The 20,410-nt window shown below is 51.3% G+C and overlaps 1 protein-coding gene across 2 annotated transcripts in view; it reads right to left on the bottom strand.

The window, feature by feature from the left end:
* The window catches only part of LOC138773837 (oocyte zinc finger protein XlCOF7.2-like), a 34,067-nt gene extending 17,965 nt beyond the window's left edge, over positions 1-16,102 (bottom strand). Inside the window, exons 1-9 of one of the 2 annotated variants that reach the window (XM_069954271.1) lie at positions 15,980-16,102; positions 5,976-6,066; positions 5,696-5,863; positions 5,479-5,607; positions 4,919-5,086; positions 4,707-4,830; positions 4,499-4,596; positions 3,628-3,685; positions 960-1,739 (exon numbers count right to left, since the gene is read on the bottom strand). In XM_069954271.1, the coding sequence (XP_069810372.1) occupies positions 1,057-1,739; positions 3,628-3,685; positions 4,499-4,596; positions 4,707-4,830; positions 4,919-5,086; positions 5,479-5,607; positions 5,696-5,863; positions 5,976-6,053 (1,506 nt within the window). In that variant the 5' untranslated portion in view covers positions 6,054-6,066; positions 15,980-16,102 and the 3' untranslated portion in view covers positions 960-1,056. Of the gene's footprint in view, positions 1-959; positions 1,740-3,627; positions 3,686-4,498; positions 4,597-4,706; positions 4,831-4,918; positions 5,087-5,478; positions 5,608-5,695; positions 5,864-5,975; positions 6,067-15,979 lie in introns of those variants that run through there. The other variant, XM_069954268.1, reaches the window with a different exon arrangement.
* Positions 16,103-20,410: the final 4,308 nt, after the last annotated feature.

Raw genomic sequence — 20,410 nt, 5'->3', positions numbered from 1 at the left:
GGTATATCCAGGGGTGCACACATACCACTCCTGGCCACAGCGACAAGTACCTTAGGGGTACACCACCATCTTGCCCAGCTATATAACACTACCTAGACACCCCTGGTCACCACATATGTGTGAACACAGCCTTATGATTATTGTATGTGTATTAGCTGCCGGGGTATAAACACTAAGGACAATTTGTTGGGATGCCAGTTCTCATTTTGGATGGCAATTTGTAAAAAAAAAAGCAATAAACCTATAATATTCAGAGACAACATCCAGAAGCCTCTCTCATTCATCTCAATTGGAAAGGTTCTAGCTATTGTTGCCTATGGTCCATGGGACTTGCTATAAAGTGTATCTCTAAATTCTACTAAAGTAGCTCAGGGCAGATGGCATAAAATAAAAACAGATCAAATCAAAACAAACATGTTTCAGTTTTTAGCTCTGACCAGTAAATAAAAGAAAAAAAATCTAGATGATACATGCCCTTTAAACACTTCCCACATTCAGGACATGACACCTTCTCCCCTATGTGAGTTCATACATGTGATTTCTGTTAAAAACATTGCCCATATTCAGGACATGAAAAAGGACTGTCCAATGTGTGAGTTCTTAGATAATGGACTAGACTTGATCTATGGTTAAAACATTTTTCACATTCTGAAGATGAAAATGGCTTCTCTCCTATGTGACTTCTAAAATGATGTAAGCCCTCACAGGCACAGTCCTCTCTACTCATGAATCTTTCTTATGTAATGTGTTTGTGATCTTGTAATGTTCCTGTTTGTATAACGCTCTGGAATCAATGGCGCTTTATAAATAAATTCTATTCATTTATATACACTCCAGTACATAATAAGAATGATAAATATGGATTCTCTCCAGTGTGACTTCCAAGATGATCCATAAGGTTTTATTTCTAAAGCAATCCTCACATTCCGGATAGGTAAATGACTTCTCCCATGCGTAAATTCTTAGATATTCCACAAAAATTTATTTTTTTACTAAAACATTTCTCACATTCAGGATAGAAAAGGTCCTCTCCCTTATGTGATTTATCCGATCTTCCTACATTTTTTTACCACATTTACAACATGAAATTATCTTGTGAGTTCTTATATGTTCTGCAAGATTAGTTTTGTAACGAAAATACTTTCCACATTCAGGACATGGAAATGGCTTCTCCCCAGTGTGAATTCTTATATGTGCTTTAAGATGTTGTTTCTGATTAAAACCTCTCCCACACTCGTTACATTTGTATGGCTTCTCCCCTGTGTGAGTTTTTTCATGGTCAACAAGAACTGATTTATAGTTAAAACCTTTCCCGCATACTGCACATTTATACGGCCTCTCCCCTGTGTGATTTCTCTGATGCATAAGTAATCTTGAATTTTGGGTAAAACTTTTCCCACATACTGTACATATATATGGCATCTTTGTGTGAGTTGTCTGATGTAAAACAAAATTATGTTTCCTGGAAAAAGTTTTTCCACAGGCTAAACATACAAATGGTCCTTCATCTTTGTGAACTCCCTCGTGCAAAGGTTTCCCTCCAGTTTTTTGTTCTCCAATCAGTGATGGATTAGATGAAGGTTCCTGGCGACCAGTGGTCTCGGTGGATAGATCACTGCTGTGGGGGGCTAGGGGTGCATTAAGAGATATTGAATTAACTTCTGTGGTATTGTTATCGTCTCCTCTATAACATGGAGATAAAGGGAAATGTCCATAGGAGCCACTCATTGAGTTTTCACCTGGAGGAAAAAAAAAAACATTTTCTTATTTTGCCAAACAAAATTAGAGAGAGACAAAAAGAGAGCAGTAGAGCAATGCTGGGTTTAAGGGTAGTATTACACGGGCCAATAGGGGGCCCGATAATAACAGTAAACAAGCACCAATCTGCTAGATCAGCGCTAGTTTACTGGGCCTATTACACGGCCCGATAATTGTTTAACAAGGGCTGCATGGACATCGTTACCGATGTCCTTACAGCCCTTGCTACACTGGCATACATAACCTTCCCATGGTCCAGGGCTCCTCTTGCTCCTCTTCTCCCCGGGTCCCGCACGCTGCAGCTTTACAGTGGCCTGTCTTAACTGACAGGCAGCTCAGCCAATCATTGGCCGCAGTGGTCCCAGCCTGTGATTGGCTGAGTGGCCTGTCAGCTAAGACAGGCTGCTCTGAAGCTGCAGCGTGCGGGACTCGGGGAGAAAAGGAGCAAGAGGAGCCCTGGACCATGGATAGAGAATGTATTTATTTTTCAAATCGTCAGCCGCCGGCTACGCACCGCTAATACACGTAGTGGTGCAAGGTCGGTGGCCGACAATTATAGGTCAGAACCTATATCAACGATCAGCCGATGACAACGATCATCGGCGGATCGTTGTGTTTATTACACATAACGATAATCGGCCAGATAGGGACGATTATCGTTCGTGTAATAGTGCCCTAAGAGTGAGTACATTTTTTTTTCTCTTAAGCTGGTTCTAACTCCCAGACAACCCTGACTGACAAAGTTGCCCTCTATCCATAGGAGAGGGGACAACTAGGTAAATGCTGGGGATCTCCACAATCTCGAAAATGAAAACTCAAGTCTCAGGGGAGATTTATCAAACATGGTGTAAAGTGAAACTGTCCCAGTTGCCCCTAGCAACCAATCAGATTCCACCTTTCATTCCTCACAGACTCTTTGGAAAATGAAAGGTGGAATCTGATTGGTTGCTAGGGGCAACTGAGCCAATTCTACTTTACACCATGTTTGATAAATCTTCCCCTCGGTGTTTCCACTAGCTCCTCTAAAAACCTAAGGAGTGGCAGTGCACATGCACCATTCTATCGGGAGACTTGGGTCCCCATTCTTGAGATTGCAGGAGGCCCCAGTGGTCAAACCCCCCACCATCAGCTAATTTTATCATAAGGGAAAATGATAAAGTGAATAGAAAACAAACAATCTACTAGGCCGCATAATCCTTCTCTGTTCTGGGTGGTACTTGTGTGGAGCCTCTAGTTAAGAGTGCACACACACAACGATTGATAAGAGAAACAGATCGCTGATCTCAGGGAGACCAGCTCAACGATAACACTGCCGACTGCTAGTGAAAGTGCTCAACATTGCCCCCTGGGAAACATGAATATGCAAATAAAGAGCCCCTGGAGCCTCATTAAAGAGTCTCGAAACACAGGACTAGCCAGATATCTCTCCAGGAAGGACCCAACCAAGGGGTGGCTCCTGTAGGGAAACCACCAAAACCACCATATTAAGTGTCTCTATAAATCAACAGCTTTTAATCCAAGATTTGTCCTGGGGTCCGTTCGGCAGGTAATTTAGTTATTGTCCTAAAAAAAACAACTTTTAAACTTGCAGCCCTGTGTCAAATTGGCGTGGTCTAGAGTGCGCGTGCCCAAGCCTTGCACCGCCCTTCCGTCCCTCCTCATCATTAGGAATGCCCAAGGCAGGATTTTTCCTATTCATCACCTGTGTGAACACTGCACATGTGCTGGATCGGTAGTAGTTTTTAGCTTTCACAATCCCTTTCAACAACAGTAATATTTATGAAGACATTTTTTCTTACCTTACTATCAATTATCACCTTAATTATAAAATTTAAAAACAGGATTTATTTAAAGGGTTTTTTCTCTTACCTTTCATTGATACAGATGTGGGTTTTAGGAGTCCACTCAATGTTCCACCATCACGTTCCTGCAAATATCCAATAATAAAGAGCATGAGAAAAAGTTAAGATAGGCGAAAACGATTCATGAACCTATTTTTCCTTTATAGGAGAAGAGCTCCGTAAGCAGCGATCAGTATTTTCCCTATGAGTATATTAAACATAAGCCAAAATTATTCAGTATTTATCTTGCATGGTACGATAAGATCTTCCATTCACCCACACTAAGGGTACTATTACACGGAACGATAATCGTCCGAATCGGCCGATTATCGCTCCATGTAATAAATACAACGATCAGCCGATGACAACGATCATCGGCTGATCGTTGATATAGGTTCTGACGCCGACTGCGCACCGCTAAGTGTAATAGCCGTGCGCGGCCGGCGACTGACTATATACATTACCTATCCACGTTCCAGGGCTGCTGCTGTCTTCTACTACCCGGGTCCTGCGCGCTCTACCTTCAGAGTGGCCTGTCAGGTGACAGGCCACTCTAAAGTTAGAGCGCGCGGGACCCGTGGAGAAGAAGACAGCAGCAGCAGCCCTGGAACGTGGATAGGTAAAGTTTATAGTTAAGCAACGGCTGCAAGGACATCGGTAACGATGTCCCTGCAGCCCTTGTTTAACGATTATCGGGCCGTGTAATAGGTCCAGTAAACGAGCACCGATCTCTCAGATCGCTGCTGGTTTACAGGTATTATCGGGCCCCCATTGGCCCGTGTAATACCACCCTAAGCCACATCTGCCAAGTAGATGTCCAAACAGGAGAAATAATAACACTTCTAATCTTTTCCTAAACCAGAAAGTATTTTGTATCCAGAAATCTCCGCTCCATCTACCTGATGATCCAGGGGGACATGTTGCTGCTCCTCTTTACAATCCTGGGAATATAGAGGACTGGGACATCTCTCTGGTGGATTTCTCTGGCTGTCTCCATCTATAGGAAGTAACACAGTGACTGAATACATTGTCTATATGTGATGATCAGATGATCTGTTCTCTCCTCTACAATCAGGGAAGGTCTCCTCAGGGAAGGTCTCCTCTTACCCGGTGATGTGAGGGGCGGCTGATCCTCCATCATGACGTCCTTGTACAGATCCTTGTGTCCTTCTATATACTCCCACTCCTCCATGGAGAAATAGACAGCAACATCCTGACATCTTATAGGAACCTGACACACACAATAATCCCATCATCCTCCAGACACCTCCCTTGGTGTTACTGTATAATGTCCCAGCATTCCCAGCAGCATTGCTCACCTCTCCAGTCAGCATCCCAGTGATCCTGGAGGTCAGTTCTAGAATCTTCTTCTCATGTATCAGTGATGGAGGTGGAGGATCTGTGATGGGGCTCTGGGTGCTGCTCCAGCCTCCGGACACAGGGGGCGCCACACACTCACCAGACGACTTCTTCACTACTGTGTAATCCTGTGTATGCCGAGACATTGAATGTCTAAATAGTACACCTTCAATTACTGCCGGCTGAATGACAGTCATCTCCCTCCTCCTCCCTAAACACAAGAATGTTTGGCGCGGCTGAGCGTTCCTATGTCCTCTTTGGAGAGGGTTGGGTTAAGCCACAACCAGACTGCTTTGGTTGCGGCTTGTTTCTCTAAGAACAAAGGGATCGTAAAGCGATTTTTCACCACACTTGACCCCTTCCTTCACTGACAATTGTCAGTGGACTGTCGGGGTGCCTCAAACAAATTATATTGATGACCAACAAAAGTATATGGGGACCTTAAGAATCCTTTACTGTGCCAGGAATTTACATGTTCTGTTAATAGAGATAAAAAGGTGACATCATGTGAGGATCTTACCTTTCCCGTTATCAGGTGGATTATCTCTAGGGTGAGCTCTAACAGATCCTTCTGATCCCGGCGTCCTTCTATATACTCCCACTCCTCCAATGACAAATGGACAGCAACATCTTGACACCTTATAGGAACCTGACACACACAATGATCCCGTCATCCTCCAGACACCTCCCTTGGTGTTACTGTATAATGTCCCAGCATTCCCAGCAGCATTGCTCACCTCTCCAGTCAGGATCTCAGTCATCCTGGAGGTCAGTTCTAGAATTGTTTTCTCATGTATCAGTGATGGAGGTGGAGGATCTGTCATGGGGCTCTGGGTGCTGCTCCAGCCTCCGGACACAGGGGGCGCCACACACTCACCAGACGACTTCTTCACTACTGTGTAATCCTGTGTAGGGTGAGACACTGATCACTACAGAGAGTCTAACAATCCTTCACCTTTCCAGTCATTTACCTGTATTAGTAATAGAGGTAAAAGTGATATGATGTGAAGCTCTCACCTCTCCGGTTATCCAGTATATCACCTCCGAGGTGAGGTCTAATATCCTGGCAGCCATGTAATTCCTGTCTTCATCCATCCTTGGTGGGTCACTGATGAAACACAACATTGTACATCAAAAGAAAACCTGAGAGGAAGTAAGAAGGACTGAGTGAAAAATAAGGTTACTGTTAACTGTTGCATACACCCTTCGCAAAAGTCTGTACTTTTTGTGGTCTTATTATGGTGAAAGTAGTATTAAGAGTTGGCCACTAGATGTCGCTGTATTGTGTTTTAGTATGTGGAAGCTGCACAGCTGATGGATCGCAAAGGGTTATTGTGTTTATGTGTTACCGGAATCTGTAGACCAGTAGGATTTCTGCTTTCTTCTTTCTTATCACCTCTCCTCTCTGTTCTTCTATTGCACTCTTTCCGTCTAATCACAGCGCACTATACACGCGAATTGCGTTTTTTCTTCAATTTCATTGTGCATATAATTTTTTTTCTGGTTTTGCAGCATATTTTATGCAAAAATTCAGCCAGTCATTGCAAAGTATAATTAGTGACGCAAAAAATACGGGCTCATGTGGGTCTGTAGGTGTAAAAATGCAAGTGCTATGGCCTTAGCTGGAGACAAGAGTGGTGCTGTCTGAAGAACGTGGCCATGTTTTTGTAGCGCTGGATAACCCTTTTAACAGATACAATGTTTCAACTTTAGGTTACTATAGACTTGTAAAGAGTTTCTATATAAGTCTATGGAAATGACACAGCAGTTTCTTTCTAGACATAAACATTCCAGACAATAAAAAAGGTCTCCCTCCCAAAACTCAGCTCTGCACACTATCTCACAGCAACAGTTGAAAAAGTACCAGCTTCTAAGCTTCTTGTGCCATAGCTTGGCTTTGTATTAACCCCTTTAGAATATGGTGCAGATACAGTAAACATAACAAAGACACATTACATACCAAAGTACAATACTACAATACAGTACACAACAGAACAACACTTCGCTTAAGACAGCTCTGTGTCGGAGGCGGGGCTTGAGCATGGCTGTGTGAGGACGCGTTTGCTCTGAGCTCCGGGCACGCTCCGCACTATCGGGACCTTTTCCCACACTACCGCAACTCCGCTATGCCCACCGGGTCTCGTAAGACCCCCAGCACGCCACAGGTGACGCCACAAACCTTTCTGGCCCGCTTCGCCCGTCCGGTCCGGCAGACCCCGCCGACGTCCCAACAGCGCACCAAGATGGCCGCGGCGCCGGTGACTAGGAGCACCGCACAGAAAGCGACTCCCGCTTTCCCTGAGCTGAGTCAGACGACCCCGGAGATCCTACGGACACCACTGGAGCTGGATGCAGTCTCCCCGTCCATGACTGATCAGGATCCGCGCTCCCTGCTGACTCCGGCCATGCTGCTGACTGAGGTGAGGTCTCTCCTTCATGCCCTCCCGACACGTGAGGACCTCACAGCGCAGCTAGCCCGCATGGAAGAACGCCATGCTGGTGACATGGCGGACCTTAAATCCGGCATCACGGCAGTTGCAGCAGCTGTAACCGGACTGGAGACACGGCAGGCGGCACTAGACCAGGCCGTCACCACTCTGACCCCCCGAGTAGACACACAGGAGGCCATCTTGAGGGATCTGATCTTCCACGTGGACGACCTAGAGAACCGGGGCCGACGCAACAACGTCAAGATTCGCGGTCTCCCGGAGGAGATTGGCCCGGATCGTCTCACGGGAACAGTGCGGTACATTTTTAATAAGTATTTGGGGGACCCCGGGGATACCCATATTGAGATGGACCGGACACACAGAGTGGCAGGCCCGCGCCCACAGGACAAAAACCGCCCCAGAGATGTTCTGTGTCGCGTCCATTATTACCAACAGAAAGAGGCGCTGCTCCAGAGAGCATGGGACCTGGGCCCTATGGACTTCGAAGGAGCCGAGATCACCCTTTTGCCCGACCTATCTAGGCGCACCCTAGCCATGCGCCGGATGTTGCGGCCTCTCCTGGATGCTATCCGTGATTCTGGAGCATCCTACAGGTGGGGATATCCTTTCCACTTGATCATACGGCAGGCGAATACCACCTATATACTCCGCACACCCGCAGATCTCCCGGGCGCACTCCAGCTGCTGGGCCTTGCCTCGCTGCACCTGCCAGACTGGACACTCCCGGCCCTTCCACCCTCGGCCTTTGGCCCTCCATCAGGTAGTCGCTCCCCACGAGCGGAGACACGCAGGTCGCGATCACCGATGAGAAGAGGACCCCGCTCCCCACGCCAACGTGACCCTCACTCTCCTGCGCACCCCCCGATTGGACTCTGCTGAAGAGGAGCCCCCGTTATGCTTCGTGCCTCCCTCCGACACGGCCGGCCACGAGACTGACTGTCCCACGCTACTCCATGGACACGCCAGCTACCAGGGGGGTTAGCAGGTTGCTTACCCAGGGTTGGTGCATGTCCATCTCAGGAAGTTGATAAGGGAGAGATGCCTTTTCTGCCCTGTTACTGGCCCATAGACGGGTAAAGGGGGCCCTGTTGGATTGTTACTATGATTGACTCTCCCCTCCCCTCCGTTGGCACGGTTAGTCACCCTCCGACGACGGCTTCTCCAGTTTCTCCTCTACTAACCTGGGAACTAGACGTGGGACTGCCCTCCTCATGGCCTGTACAGTTATTGGTGACGGCGTGCCACGGTTTCAGCTGCCAGTGCCTCTACCCCCCTCCCCCCCTCTCCCCCCCCCCCTCTCCCCTCACTCCCCCCCTATCTCCCCTCCCCCCTCCCCCCCCCTTCCCCCCTCCCCCCCTTCCTTTCCTTCGCATTCGCCCTTTGCCTTGCCTCCCCGCCTCTCAGTTGGGGACCCACTCCCAACCCCCCCCCCCCCGCCCCCCCCTCCCTACATCGCAGTCTGGTCCCTCCGCATCTGACGCGGCTCGGCATCTGCGGTCACCTCATCCCTACATCACGAGATGGCCACACATGGGATACCAAAGACTCTCGCACCATGGGAACAACGACAACATGGTGATATCGGGTGCTAGGACTCTCACCCCCCTTTATGTATAGGGTATCAATGTACCCCAACGCCGGATGATTATTTGTGTGCTGTTGTACCCTTCACACCTCCCACCCCCCCCCTCGTTCCCACCCCTCGCTCCCCCCTCCCCTCCTCCTTCCCCCAATCCCCCTCTTCCCTCCTTCCCCTGCCCCTCCCTTTCGCTGTTCTCCCCCAACCTCCCCCCCCCCCCACGATCCGCTCCTCCCTGGCCCCAACCCCCTCCCTTCCTCTCTCTGGTACTCTGTTCCCTGGTTGACTGTTGATTTTTTGCAGGACCCGCCGAGGATATGAAGACTTTCCTCCTCCCTCAGTGGTTGGCTTGGTATACAGGCATGCGCAGACCTCGAGTCGACACCGCTCATATGAGTGTGTGCCCGCTCTGGGGTGTATTTGTACTCATATTCTTTCTTCTTCTTTTTATACTCCCTGGTACTCTCCTGGCGTTTCCCGGCTCCCTCCTCTCTCTCCCCCCTAAACCCTCGACTTCACCATACCGGCTGGTTACAGCCCGGATCCCTTAGTTATCTCATTTTCAGGAGCGTTTTGCCCGAGCTCCCCCACTTGGCCTGCTCCTCCTCGTTCCTCGCCAGTTTTCTCCGCAGGTTTCTGGCTGGTGACCGTATCGGCCCCTGCCAGACCTAGTGTTTGGGTCTTTGATACCCGTAGTTGTTCTTCTTTTCCTTCTTGCGTGGGCCCCTGCTCTTCTGTCTCGGTTCCCCCTCCCTCCCTGCTCCCTACTTATCTCCCTTTCCTTTCCCACCTCCCTCCCCTTCTCTCTCTTTTCTCCCCTTTTTTTTTTTTTTTTTTTTTTTTTTTTTTTTTTTCTCTTCTTTCCCCCCTCGGCTGTCCCTCACTGAGCCATGTCCTCGGTTCTGTGTGTTTCTCTCAATGCACAGGGCCTGAATATCCCGGAGAAGCGCTCATCGCTGCTGCGCCTTCTGTGGGCCAAACGAGCCTCGGTGGCTTGCATCCAAGAAACGCACTTTCGTGCGGACCAAATACAGAAATTGACGGACCGCAATTTCCCTGATGTCTTCCACAGTTGCTCACCCGACTCCAAAACGAAAGGGGTTTCCATCTTATTCTCCCGCACTGCCCCATGGGAATTCATTGACCAGGTGTCGGACCCGGAGGGGAGGTTTCTCTTCGTGAAAGGTAAAATGGCAGGTACGTTATGCACCTTTGGCACAGCCTATCTTCCTAACTCAGGCCAGCCAACCTTCTTAGATCGCTGTCTTGCCGGAGTTGAGGATTTTCTGGAAGGGTTGGTTGTTCTCGGTGGCGACTTCAACATGGCGATAGACCCGACCCTAGACTCTTCCTCAGGCCGCTCCTCCCTCTCTTTCTCGTCCCTTCGCCACACTAAACAAACTCTACATTCTTACCAACTGATGGACGTGTGGAGGCTTCATCATCCCCGGGATAGGGACTACACCTTCTTCTCCAACCCCCACAACCTCTACTCGCGCATTGACTATTTCTTTCTTTCTCACACCCACCTGGACTACGTGACAGCTACCACCATTGATCCCATTTCCTTTTCCGATCATGCATTGATCTCCATCTCCCTGGCCTTCAACCCACCGCAACCCCGAACGTGGCGCTGGCGACTTAACGATACTCTACTCAGAGATCCCGGGATCCTCGCTAACATCCGCACAGACCTGACCAACTATTTTGCCACCAACACCACTGCAGACTCCTCTCCCTTGATGGTTTGGGAGGCTCATAAGTGCTTCATCCGGGGCACATTTATTAAGTTAGCCACCCGCCTTAAGAAGGACCGGTCTGCCAAGATAAAGGCCCTGTTATCCAAAATCGGGGAACTAGATAAACAACACAAGAGGTCACTTGCCGCAGATACTGGGATGGAGCTCGCCACTTTACGGGGTAAGCTGCGGGATCTGACCTTTGCGAACGCAAAGGCTTCCCTGGCGCGCTGCCGTCGTCACTATTTTGAGTTCGGCAGTAAGCCAGGCAAGACTCTAGCTCGGGCCTTACGGTCGCAAAGAGCTCGATCTTTTATTCCCCAGGTGTCCTCGGCCTCCGGCCCTAAACTTTCTTTAACCCCCCAAATTGCTGAGGCTTTCCGCGCCTACTACGTGAACTTATACGGCCTTGCTCCCACCCAAACGCGTGCCGATCTTGAGACACTCAACTCTTCAATATCCGCATACCTCCGGGACTCTGGCCTTCCCCCCCTTCCCGAGGACAGCATTTCCTCTATTGAAACCCCCATCACAGACGCGGAATGGGAATGGGCTCTTAAGACCTCACCTTCCGGAAAGGCCCCTGGCCCGGATGGTTTCACCCTGCCCTACTATAAGTGCTTTGGTCCCCTCTTAAAAGATCATTTCCTGGCCGCATACAACTCCATTTCCACCGGTGCCATCCTGCCCGCTGACTCTCTCCGTGCCCATATTTCTGTAATTCCCAAAGAAGGCAAAGACCCCTCCCACTGCCAAAACTATCGGCCTATCTCCCTCCTAAACTTAGACCTCAAGTTCTTCTCCAAGATCCTCGCGGCCCGTCTGACCCCCCTCCTTCAACCCATTATACATCCAGACCAGGTTGGTTTCATGCCCATGAGAGAGGCCCGAGACAACACTACTAGGGCGATAAACATCATCCACTACGCCCGCTCCTCACCCCTGCCTTCCATCCTACTATCTACTGACGCGGAGAAGGCCTTTGACCGAGTCAGCTGGCCTTTTCTCTTCTCCACCCTCCGACATATCGGCATCGGTCCGCATATGATGGAGTGGATTAGCTCTTTATACTCTCACCCTACTGCCCAGGTCTCGGTCAACGGCCTTCTCTCAACCTCATTCCCTATTTCCAATGGCACGCGGCAGGGCTGCCCTCTCTCTCCTCTCATCTTCATCCTGACACTGGAACCTTTTCTCCGACACGTTAGGAATAATACGGACATCTCGGGAATAGCTGTAGGTCAGAGGGTTCACAAAGTAGCGGCGTACGCGGATGATCTTCTCTTTTTCCTTACACAGCCCTCAGTGTCCCTCCCCAATCTCCTCTCAGAACTCTCGCGCTACCAGGCTCTATCTCACTATAAGATCAATCTGCAGAAATCTGAGGCGCTTAATCTCACCCTTCCCGCTGCCAGAGTCTCCGTGTTGGAATCTTCTTTCCCCTTCCGCTGGGCGCGCTCATCTCTCACGTACCTGGGGATCCACCTGACACCGTCGGTATCGGACATCTTTAAGATAAACTTCCCACCTATGCTTCGGCGCATTGAGGCGGACTTGCTGCGGTGGCACAAGGGCACTTTCACATGGTTCGGGCGCTGTTCGATCTTCAAGATGAACGTCTTGCCCCGCCTATTATACCTCTTTCAGGCCCTACCTGTGGCGGTGCCTATGTCCTACTTCCGGCAACTCTCGTCCATTCTCACCAGGTTCATATGGGCACATAAACAGCCCAGACTGGCAAAGCTAGTCTTAAACCGGCCTAAACTAAGGGGGGGATTGGGACTTCCTAATCTCTACCACTATTACGTTGCGGCCCACCTCTCCCGAGTGGTTGACTGGCATCGCCATGCACCTACGAAAGCATGGGTGAGCCTGGAAATGGCGTTGTCCCCCCTCTCCCTGTTGGCAGCCCCGTGGCTACCCGGCGCCTCCAGTCTAGTAAGCTCACACCCTACTATCGCTCCCACTCTAAAAGTCTGCCAGAAACACCTTTCCTCGGGCTTCTTGGCCCCTCATCCCTCTCCTCTGTTTCCCGTCTTAGGTAATCCCTCCTTCCCGACTAGTGTTGAGGACCCAGTCTTCCGCACTTGGCTCCGAACGGGCAACTTTCGGGCTTCTTCCTTCATTACGGGTCAGACTTGGCTTTCCATCTCGGCGCTCAATGACCTGACTGATCCTTTACCTCTTGGATTCTGGAGAGCACTCCAACTTCACCACTTTCTCCGGTCTCTCCCTAACCCCTCATGCTTTACTCGGTCACTTACTCAGTTCGAGTCGCTTTGCCTGGGCTCCGACCCTCTACGCCACACTCTGTCTCTCATATACGCTATGCTGGGCTCTCCACCGGAACAACCACCACCCCCATACCTCACTGCCTGGGAGGAAGACCTCAATATCACCTTCACGGCGACACAGGTTGAGCGGGTTCTCACCTGTACGCACTCTTCATCCATCTCCTCTCGTCTCCAAGAGGCGGGTTATAAGCTTCTCTCCAGATGGTACCGGGTTCCTACCCGGCTGCATAGGATCTTCCCGGACGTATCTCCCCTGTGTTGGAGAAACTGTGGTGGAGAGGGCTCCCTATTACATATTTTCTGGAGCTGTCCTAAGGTGGTGCCTTTTTGGAAGGAAGTGTGGCGCATCGCTTCCACCTTCACCGACCGTCGGCTCCCCTTTTCTCCATCGTTCTTTCTCCTGCACTTGTCGGAGATCCCCCTCAAATCCTACCGTCGTTCTGTGCTCCGACACCTGGTCAATGCGGCCCGGGCCTGCGTTCCGGCTCTCTGGCGCCAAGTAAATCCCCCCACCACCTCCATGTGGGTACATAAAGTGGAAGAGATCAAACGGATGGAGGACCTCACGGCACAATTGTATGGCCGCGACTCTCAGTTCTACAAGACATGGTATTATTGGGATCAATTCACTGAATCGGCTGAATTCCGGAATCTCATGGCGCAGTGAGGGACTGCTCCCTCCTCTCCCCCTCCTTTCCTCCTCCCCCCCTACCCTCCCCTTCTGACACGGGGGCCTGCTTGCTTTCCCCCCTGTTTTTTCCTCCTCTCCCTCTTTTCCTTTTTCTTTACCCTTTGCCCTCTCTCCCCCCACCCAGTTTCTTTTAGGAATCTGTGTCTGAGCGCTAGCTCACTCCCTTATTTTTAAGTAGGTGCTGACACTACCACCCACTGGGAGCGGTGGACGCTCTGAGTTCTGTTGACATATGTTTGTTCTTTGATTCATCTGTATTTGCATGCTCAATTTATGGGCCTGCGCCTCCTTGTGAAGGTGGTGTTGTAGCCCTCATTTGTTTGTTTGTTTGTTTTATAAAATGGAAAAAGGAATAAAATTGAGAATTGGAAAAAAAAAAAAAAGACAGCTCTGTGTCTTAAACATGGTGATCACAGGGTTGTGTTCCTATAGAACAGGGGTACTCAACAACTTTTAGTGAAGGTCCACTTACCGGGGTCTATTGTCAGGTGAAGGTCCGAGCTGAACATCAGTAGGAAACGTGTTTTGTTACTTTGTCACAAACGTTCAACTATTTATATACAGAATTGCTGCTTATTAGCGGGAAAACTGGCATTTTTTTCTCTCTCACCAGGCCTTTGATATTAGGTACAAAGGGGGTGACTGCCCTGGTAGTATATAGCCCCCCTGTTGCTCCCCCAGTAGTGTATAGCCCCCCCTGTGCGCTCTCCCTCAGTAGTATATAGCCCCCTGTTGCTCCCCCAGTAGTATATAGCCCCCCTGTGTGCTCTCCCCCTGTAGTATATAGCCCCCTGTGAGCTCCCCCCAGTAGTATATAGCCCCCCTGTGCGCTCTCCCCCTGTAGTATATAGCCCCCTGTGCGCTGTCCCCCAGTAGTATACAGCCCCCTGTGAGCTCCCCCAGTAGTATGTAGCCGCCCTGTGCTCTCCCCCTGTAGTATATAGCCCCCTGTGAGCTCCCCTCAGTAGTATATAGCCCCCGTGAGCTCCCCCCAAGTAGTATATAGCCCCCCCTGTGTATACAGTGTACGGTGCAGAGCTGTGTGTGTATACAGTGTACAGTGCAGAGCTGTGTGTATACAGTGTACGGTGCAGAGCTGTGTGTGTATATAGTGTAGGGTGCAGAGCTGTGTGTGTATACAGTGTACAGTACAGAGCTGTGTGTGTATACAGTGTACGGTGCAGAGCTGTGTGTGTATACAGTGTACAGTGCAGAGCTGTGTGTGTATACAGTATACGGTGCAGAGCTGTGTGTGTATACAGTGTACAGTGCAGAGCTGTGTGTGTATATAGTGTACGGTGTAGCTGTGTGTGTATACAGTGTACAGTGCAGAGCTGTGTGTGTATACAGTGTACGGTGCACAGCTGTGTGTGTATATAGTGTACGGTGCAGCTGTGTGTGTATACAGTATACGGTGCAGAGCTGTGTGTATATACAGTGTACAGTGCAGAGCTGTGTGTGTATACAGTATACGGTGCAGAGCTGTGTGTGTATACAGAGTACAGTGCAGAGCTGTGTGTATATACAGTGTACGGTGCAGAGCTGTGTGTGTATACAGTGTACGGTGCACAGCTGTGAGTATATATAGTGTATGGTGCAGATCTGTGTGTATACAGTGTACGGTGCAGAGCTGTGTGTGTATACAGTGTACGGTGCAGAGCTGTGTGTGTATACAGTGTACAGTGCAGAGCTGGGTGTATATACAGTGTACGGTGCAGAGCTGTGTGTATACAGTGTAGGGTGCAGAGCTGTGTGTATATAGTGTACGGTGCAGAGCTGTGTGTGTATACAGTGTACGGTGCAGAGCTGTGTGTATATACAGTGTACAGTGCAGAGCTGTGTGTGTATACAGTATACGGTGCAGAGCTGTGTGTGTATACAGAGTACAGTGCAGAGCTGTGTGTATATACAGTGTACGGTGCAGAGCTGTGTGTGTATACAGTGTACGGTGCACAGCTGTGAGTATATATAGTGTATGGTGCAGATCTGTGTGTATACAGTGTACGGTGCAGAGCTGTGTGTGTATACAGTGTACAGTGCAGAGCTGGGTGTATATACAGTGTACGGTGCAGAGCTGTGTGTGTATATAGTATACGGTGCAGCTGTGTGTGTATACAGTGTACGGTGCAGAGCTGTGTGTGTATACAGTGTACGGTGCAGAGCTGTGTGTATACAGTGTAGGGTGCAGAGCTGTGTGTATATAGTGTACGGTGCAGAGCTGTGTGTGTATACAGTGTGCGGTGCAGCTGTGTATATATAAATCATTACCTGTTTGTCTGATTCAGAATCACTTGCTAACTCCTCCAAAATCTTTCTGAACGGTCACATGATCAGATCATTATTACAGGTCCTTCCGCCCTCTCCAAGCTTCTGCTCTCCTATAGTCCTGGAAGGCCCGCCCCTTCCAGTGACATCATCCCTACAAGGCATAACTCCTCCCCCTGGTGCCTCCTCCTCCTCCCTCTATATACCAAGTCCTGTACTGAGGAGGGAGAAGCTGCTGCAGGATTCTACAATCCATCCTCAGTCACACAGAATTATTACATAAGGAACATTTGAGATGTTTTCAGCAAAAATCCACATCTAACTCCCACATAGATACCCACAACGATATATAATCTCGTCTGCGATCGTTTAGTCGTTAATCGTTAAAAATCGCTCTGTGTAATAGAACCCTAATACTAGGACGTCTCTCATACACACCAAGTGCTCTTACCTCTATGATCACAGCCGCTCTGTGAGCTCCATTCACATATTTACTACAGAAGGTCCTTGCTTTACAGCTTCCATCGGACCATATGATCATCATCAATTACAAAAAGTCAGTTTTGTCTATCACAGGAGTGGGGGCAACCTTCGGCTCTCCAGCTGTTGCAAAACTACAATTCCCATCATGCCCGGATGTCCAAGCATGATGGGGATTGTAGTTTTCAAACAGCTGGAGGGCCGGAGTTTGACATCCCTGTTCAAGACGAAGAAGAGTGCTCACCACAGATGTCTCCCTCTGAGGCTGGGATGCTTAAAGGGGTACTCCGGGCTTGGGTTATTTTCAGTGTATGGCCGGGGAGGGGATAGATATATAAGCCGCCAGTCACTTACCTCCCCGGTTCCAGCGTAAGGTCCCGGATCGCACCGCTCCGTTCTCCTGTCCGGCTGCCGCTTCCTGGTCTGAGCTGCAGCTTGAGACGTGACGTCAGCCATTCAGTAGTAGTGGAGTCCTGCCTCGGCCGCTGAGCTGCCTTGAGACGTCACGTCTCAAGCCGCAGTTTAGACTAGGAAGCGGCAGCCGGATGGGAAAACGGGGGCAGCGCGATCTAGGACCCAGCGCTGGAACCAGGGAGGTAAGTGACCGGCGGCTTCTATCAGGGGCGTAACTAGCATTCATGGGGCCCCATAGCAAAAAACTTTATGGGACCCCCCCCCCATCTCATACTCCTGGAAGGAATGCTGCCTCTGGCAAAGTGTTGCGAGCCTTACATGTAGACATGCACCCACATCGCCGCTAGTGTACTGTGTCACCATCTGCCCCTCGTATACCCTGTCATCGTCTTATCTGTTGCAGAAATACAACTCTGAGATGTAGTTCTACAGCCTACCCTATACACCATGCTGGGAGATGTAGTCCTGTATATTACCACACACCATGCTGGGAGATGTAGTCCTGCATATTACCACACACCATGCTGGGAGATGTAGTCCTGTATATTACCACACACCATGCTGGGAGATGTAGTCCTGTATGTTACCACACACCATGCTGGGAGATGTAGTCCTGTATATTACCACACACAGCATGCTGGGAGATGTAGTCCTGTATATTACCACACACCATGCTGGGAGATGTAGTCCTGTATGTTACCACACACCATGCTGGGATATGTAGTCCTGCATATTACCACACACTATGCTGGGAGATGTAGTCCTGTATATTACCACACACTATGCTGGGAGATGTAGTCTTGCATATTACCACACAGCATGATGGGAGATGTAGTTCTACTGTGCCACTGCCTCCCCCCTCCTATACTATATCAACCTCTAATCCGTTGCCGAACTTCAACCCCCACTATGAACCGTCAATAGGGCATGATGGGGGTTGTAGTTCAGGGGACACTATATGGGGGGGCTGCTGGGGACACTATATGGGGAGAGGGGCTTCTGGGGACACTATGGGGGCTACTGCTGGGGGCACTATATGGGGGGGCTGCTGGGGACACTATGGGGGGGGCTACTGCTGGGGACACTATATCAGGGGGCTGCTGGGGACACTATGAGGGGGGCTACTGCTGGCGACACTATGGGGGGGCTACTGCTGGGGACACTATGGGGGGGCTACTGCTGGGGACACTATATGGGGGGCTACTGCTGGGGACACTATATGGGGGGGGCTGCTGGGGACACTATGGGGGGGGGGGGCTACTGCTGGGGACACTATATCAGGGGGCTGCTGTGGACACTATGAGGGGGGCTACTGCTGGCAACACTATATCAGGGGGCTACTGCTGGGGACACTATGGGGGGCTGCTGGGGACACTATGGGGGGCTACTGCTGGGGACACTATATGGGGGGCTACTGCTGGGGACACTATATCAGGGGGCTGCTGGGGACACTATGAGGGGGGCTACTGCTGGCGACACTATGGGGGGGCTACTGCTGGGGACACTATGGAGGGGCTACTGCTGGGGACACTATATGGGGGGGGCTGCTGGGGACACTATGGGGGGGGCTACTGCTGGGGACACTATATCAGGGGGCTGCTGTGGACACTATGAGGGGGGCTACTGCTCGCAACACTATATCAGGGGGCTACTGCTGGGGACACTATGGGGGGCTGCTGGGGACACTATGGGGGGCTACTGCTGGGGACACTATATGGGGGGCTACTGCTGGGGACACTATATCAGGGGGCTGCTGGGGACACTATGGGGGGGCTACTGCTGGGGACACTATATGGGGGGCTGCTGGGACACTATGGGGGGGGCTACTGCTGGGGACACTATATGGGGAGGGGGGCTGCTGGGACACTATATGGGGAGGGGGGCTGCTGGGGACACTATATGGGGAGACGGGCTGCTAGGGACACTATCAGGGTGCTGCTGGGACACTATGGGGGGGCTACTGCTCGGGACACTATATGGGGAGGGGGGCTGCTGGGGACACTATATGCGGAGGGGGGCTGCTGCTGGGGACACTGTGTGGAGGGCTGCTGCTGGGGACACTATATCAGGGGGCTGCTGGGGACACTTTATGGGGGGGGCTGCTGGGGACACTATATGGGGAGGGGGGCTGCTGGGGACACTATATGGGGAGGGGGGCTGCTGGGGACACTATCAGGGGGCTGCTGGGGACACTATATGGGGGGGGCTACTGCTGGGGACACTATCAGGGGGCTGCTGGGGACACTATGGGGGGCTACTGCTGGGGACACTATATGGGGGGCTGCTGGGACACTATGGGGGGGCTACTGCTGGGGACACTATATGGGGGGCTGCTGGGACACTATGGGGGGGCTACTGCTGGGGACACTATATGGGGAGGGGGGCTGCTGGGGACACTATCAGGGGGCTGCTGGGGACACTATATCAGGGGGCTGCTGGGGACACTATATGGAGGGGCTACTGCTGGGGACACAGGAGCGTGGGCCGCAGGGGGACACAGGAGAGGAGCGGGGACACTATGGGGGGGCTACTGCTGGGGACACTATATGGGGGGCTGCTGGGACACTATGGGGGGGGCTACTGCTGGGGACACTATATGGGGAGGGGGGCTGCTGGGGACACTATGGGGGGGCTACTGCGGGGGACACTATATGGGGGGCTGCTGGGACACTATGGGGGGGGCTACTGCTGGGGACACTATATGGGGAGGGGGGCTGCTGGGGACACTATATGGGGAAGGGGGCTGCTGGGGACACTATATGGGGAGAGCGGCTGCTGGGGACACTATGGGGGGGCTACTGCTGGGGACACAGGAGCGTGGGCCGCAGGGGGACACAGGAGAGGAGCGGGGGACGCAGGGGGACACAGGACAGGGCCGCAGGGGGAGAGAGGATGGGGGCCGCAGGGGGACACAAGAGCGGGGGCCGCAGGGGGACACAGGACAGGAGTGGGGGCCGCAGGGGGACACAGGACAGGAGCAGGGGCCGCAGGGGGACACAGGACAGGGGGACACAGGACAGGGGCCGCAGGGGGAGACAGTACGGGAGCGACAGCCGCAGAAAGACACAGCTTACTTGAAGATGAACTCCTCAGCCTCAATGTCCCTGGCTGGGAGGAGGAGCGTGTGGAAGCACTTCTGGTCCGTAGGGGGACGGGCTGTAATGAAGAAAAGCTGCCAGCCGGGTGAGGACGCGCGGGCGGGACGGCTACCTGCGCGACCGGGAAGTCACGCTGTCAGGCGCAAGGCACAATGTCTCACGGAGGGTGGGTGTCAGTACTGGCGAACCACTGCCACACTCAGCACTATTAGCACCCACCATGGATGTGATGCAATCATGCAGGCCACATGCTTCAACGCGGGGGCCCAGGCCCCATAGCAACGGCGTACCCTGCTCCCATGGTAGCTACGCCAATGGCTTCTATATCCACCCCCTCCCCGGCCATACACGATAAATAACCACTTATGACGCAGCACACATATAGTCCAACACAAAAGAAGCAAATGTGGGCAGTGGCACTCACCCACTTGGAGTTACGATC

This window comes from Dendropsophus ebraccatus, chromosome 15, assembly GCF_027789765.1.
Source record: "Dendropsophus ebraccatus isolate aDenEbr1 chromosome 15, aDenEbr1.pat, whole genome shotgun sequence".
Taxonomy (NCBI): Eukaryota; Metazoa; Chordata; class Amphibia; order Anura; family Hylidae; genus Dendropsophus; species Dendropsophus ebraccatus.
The sequence above is the reverse complement of the archived record's forward strand: the minus strand, read 5'-3'. Positions and strand labels throughout refer to the sequence as shown.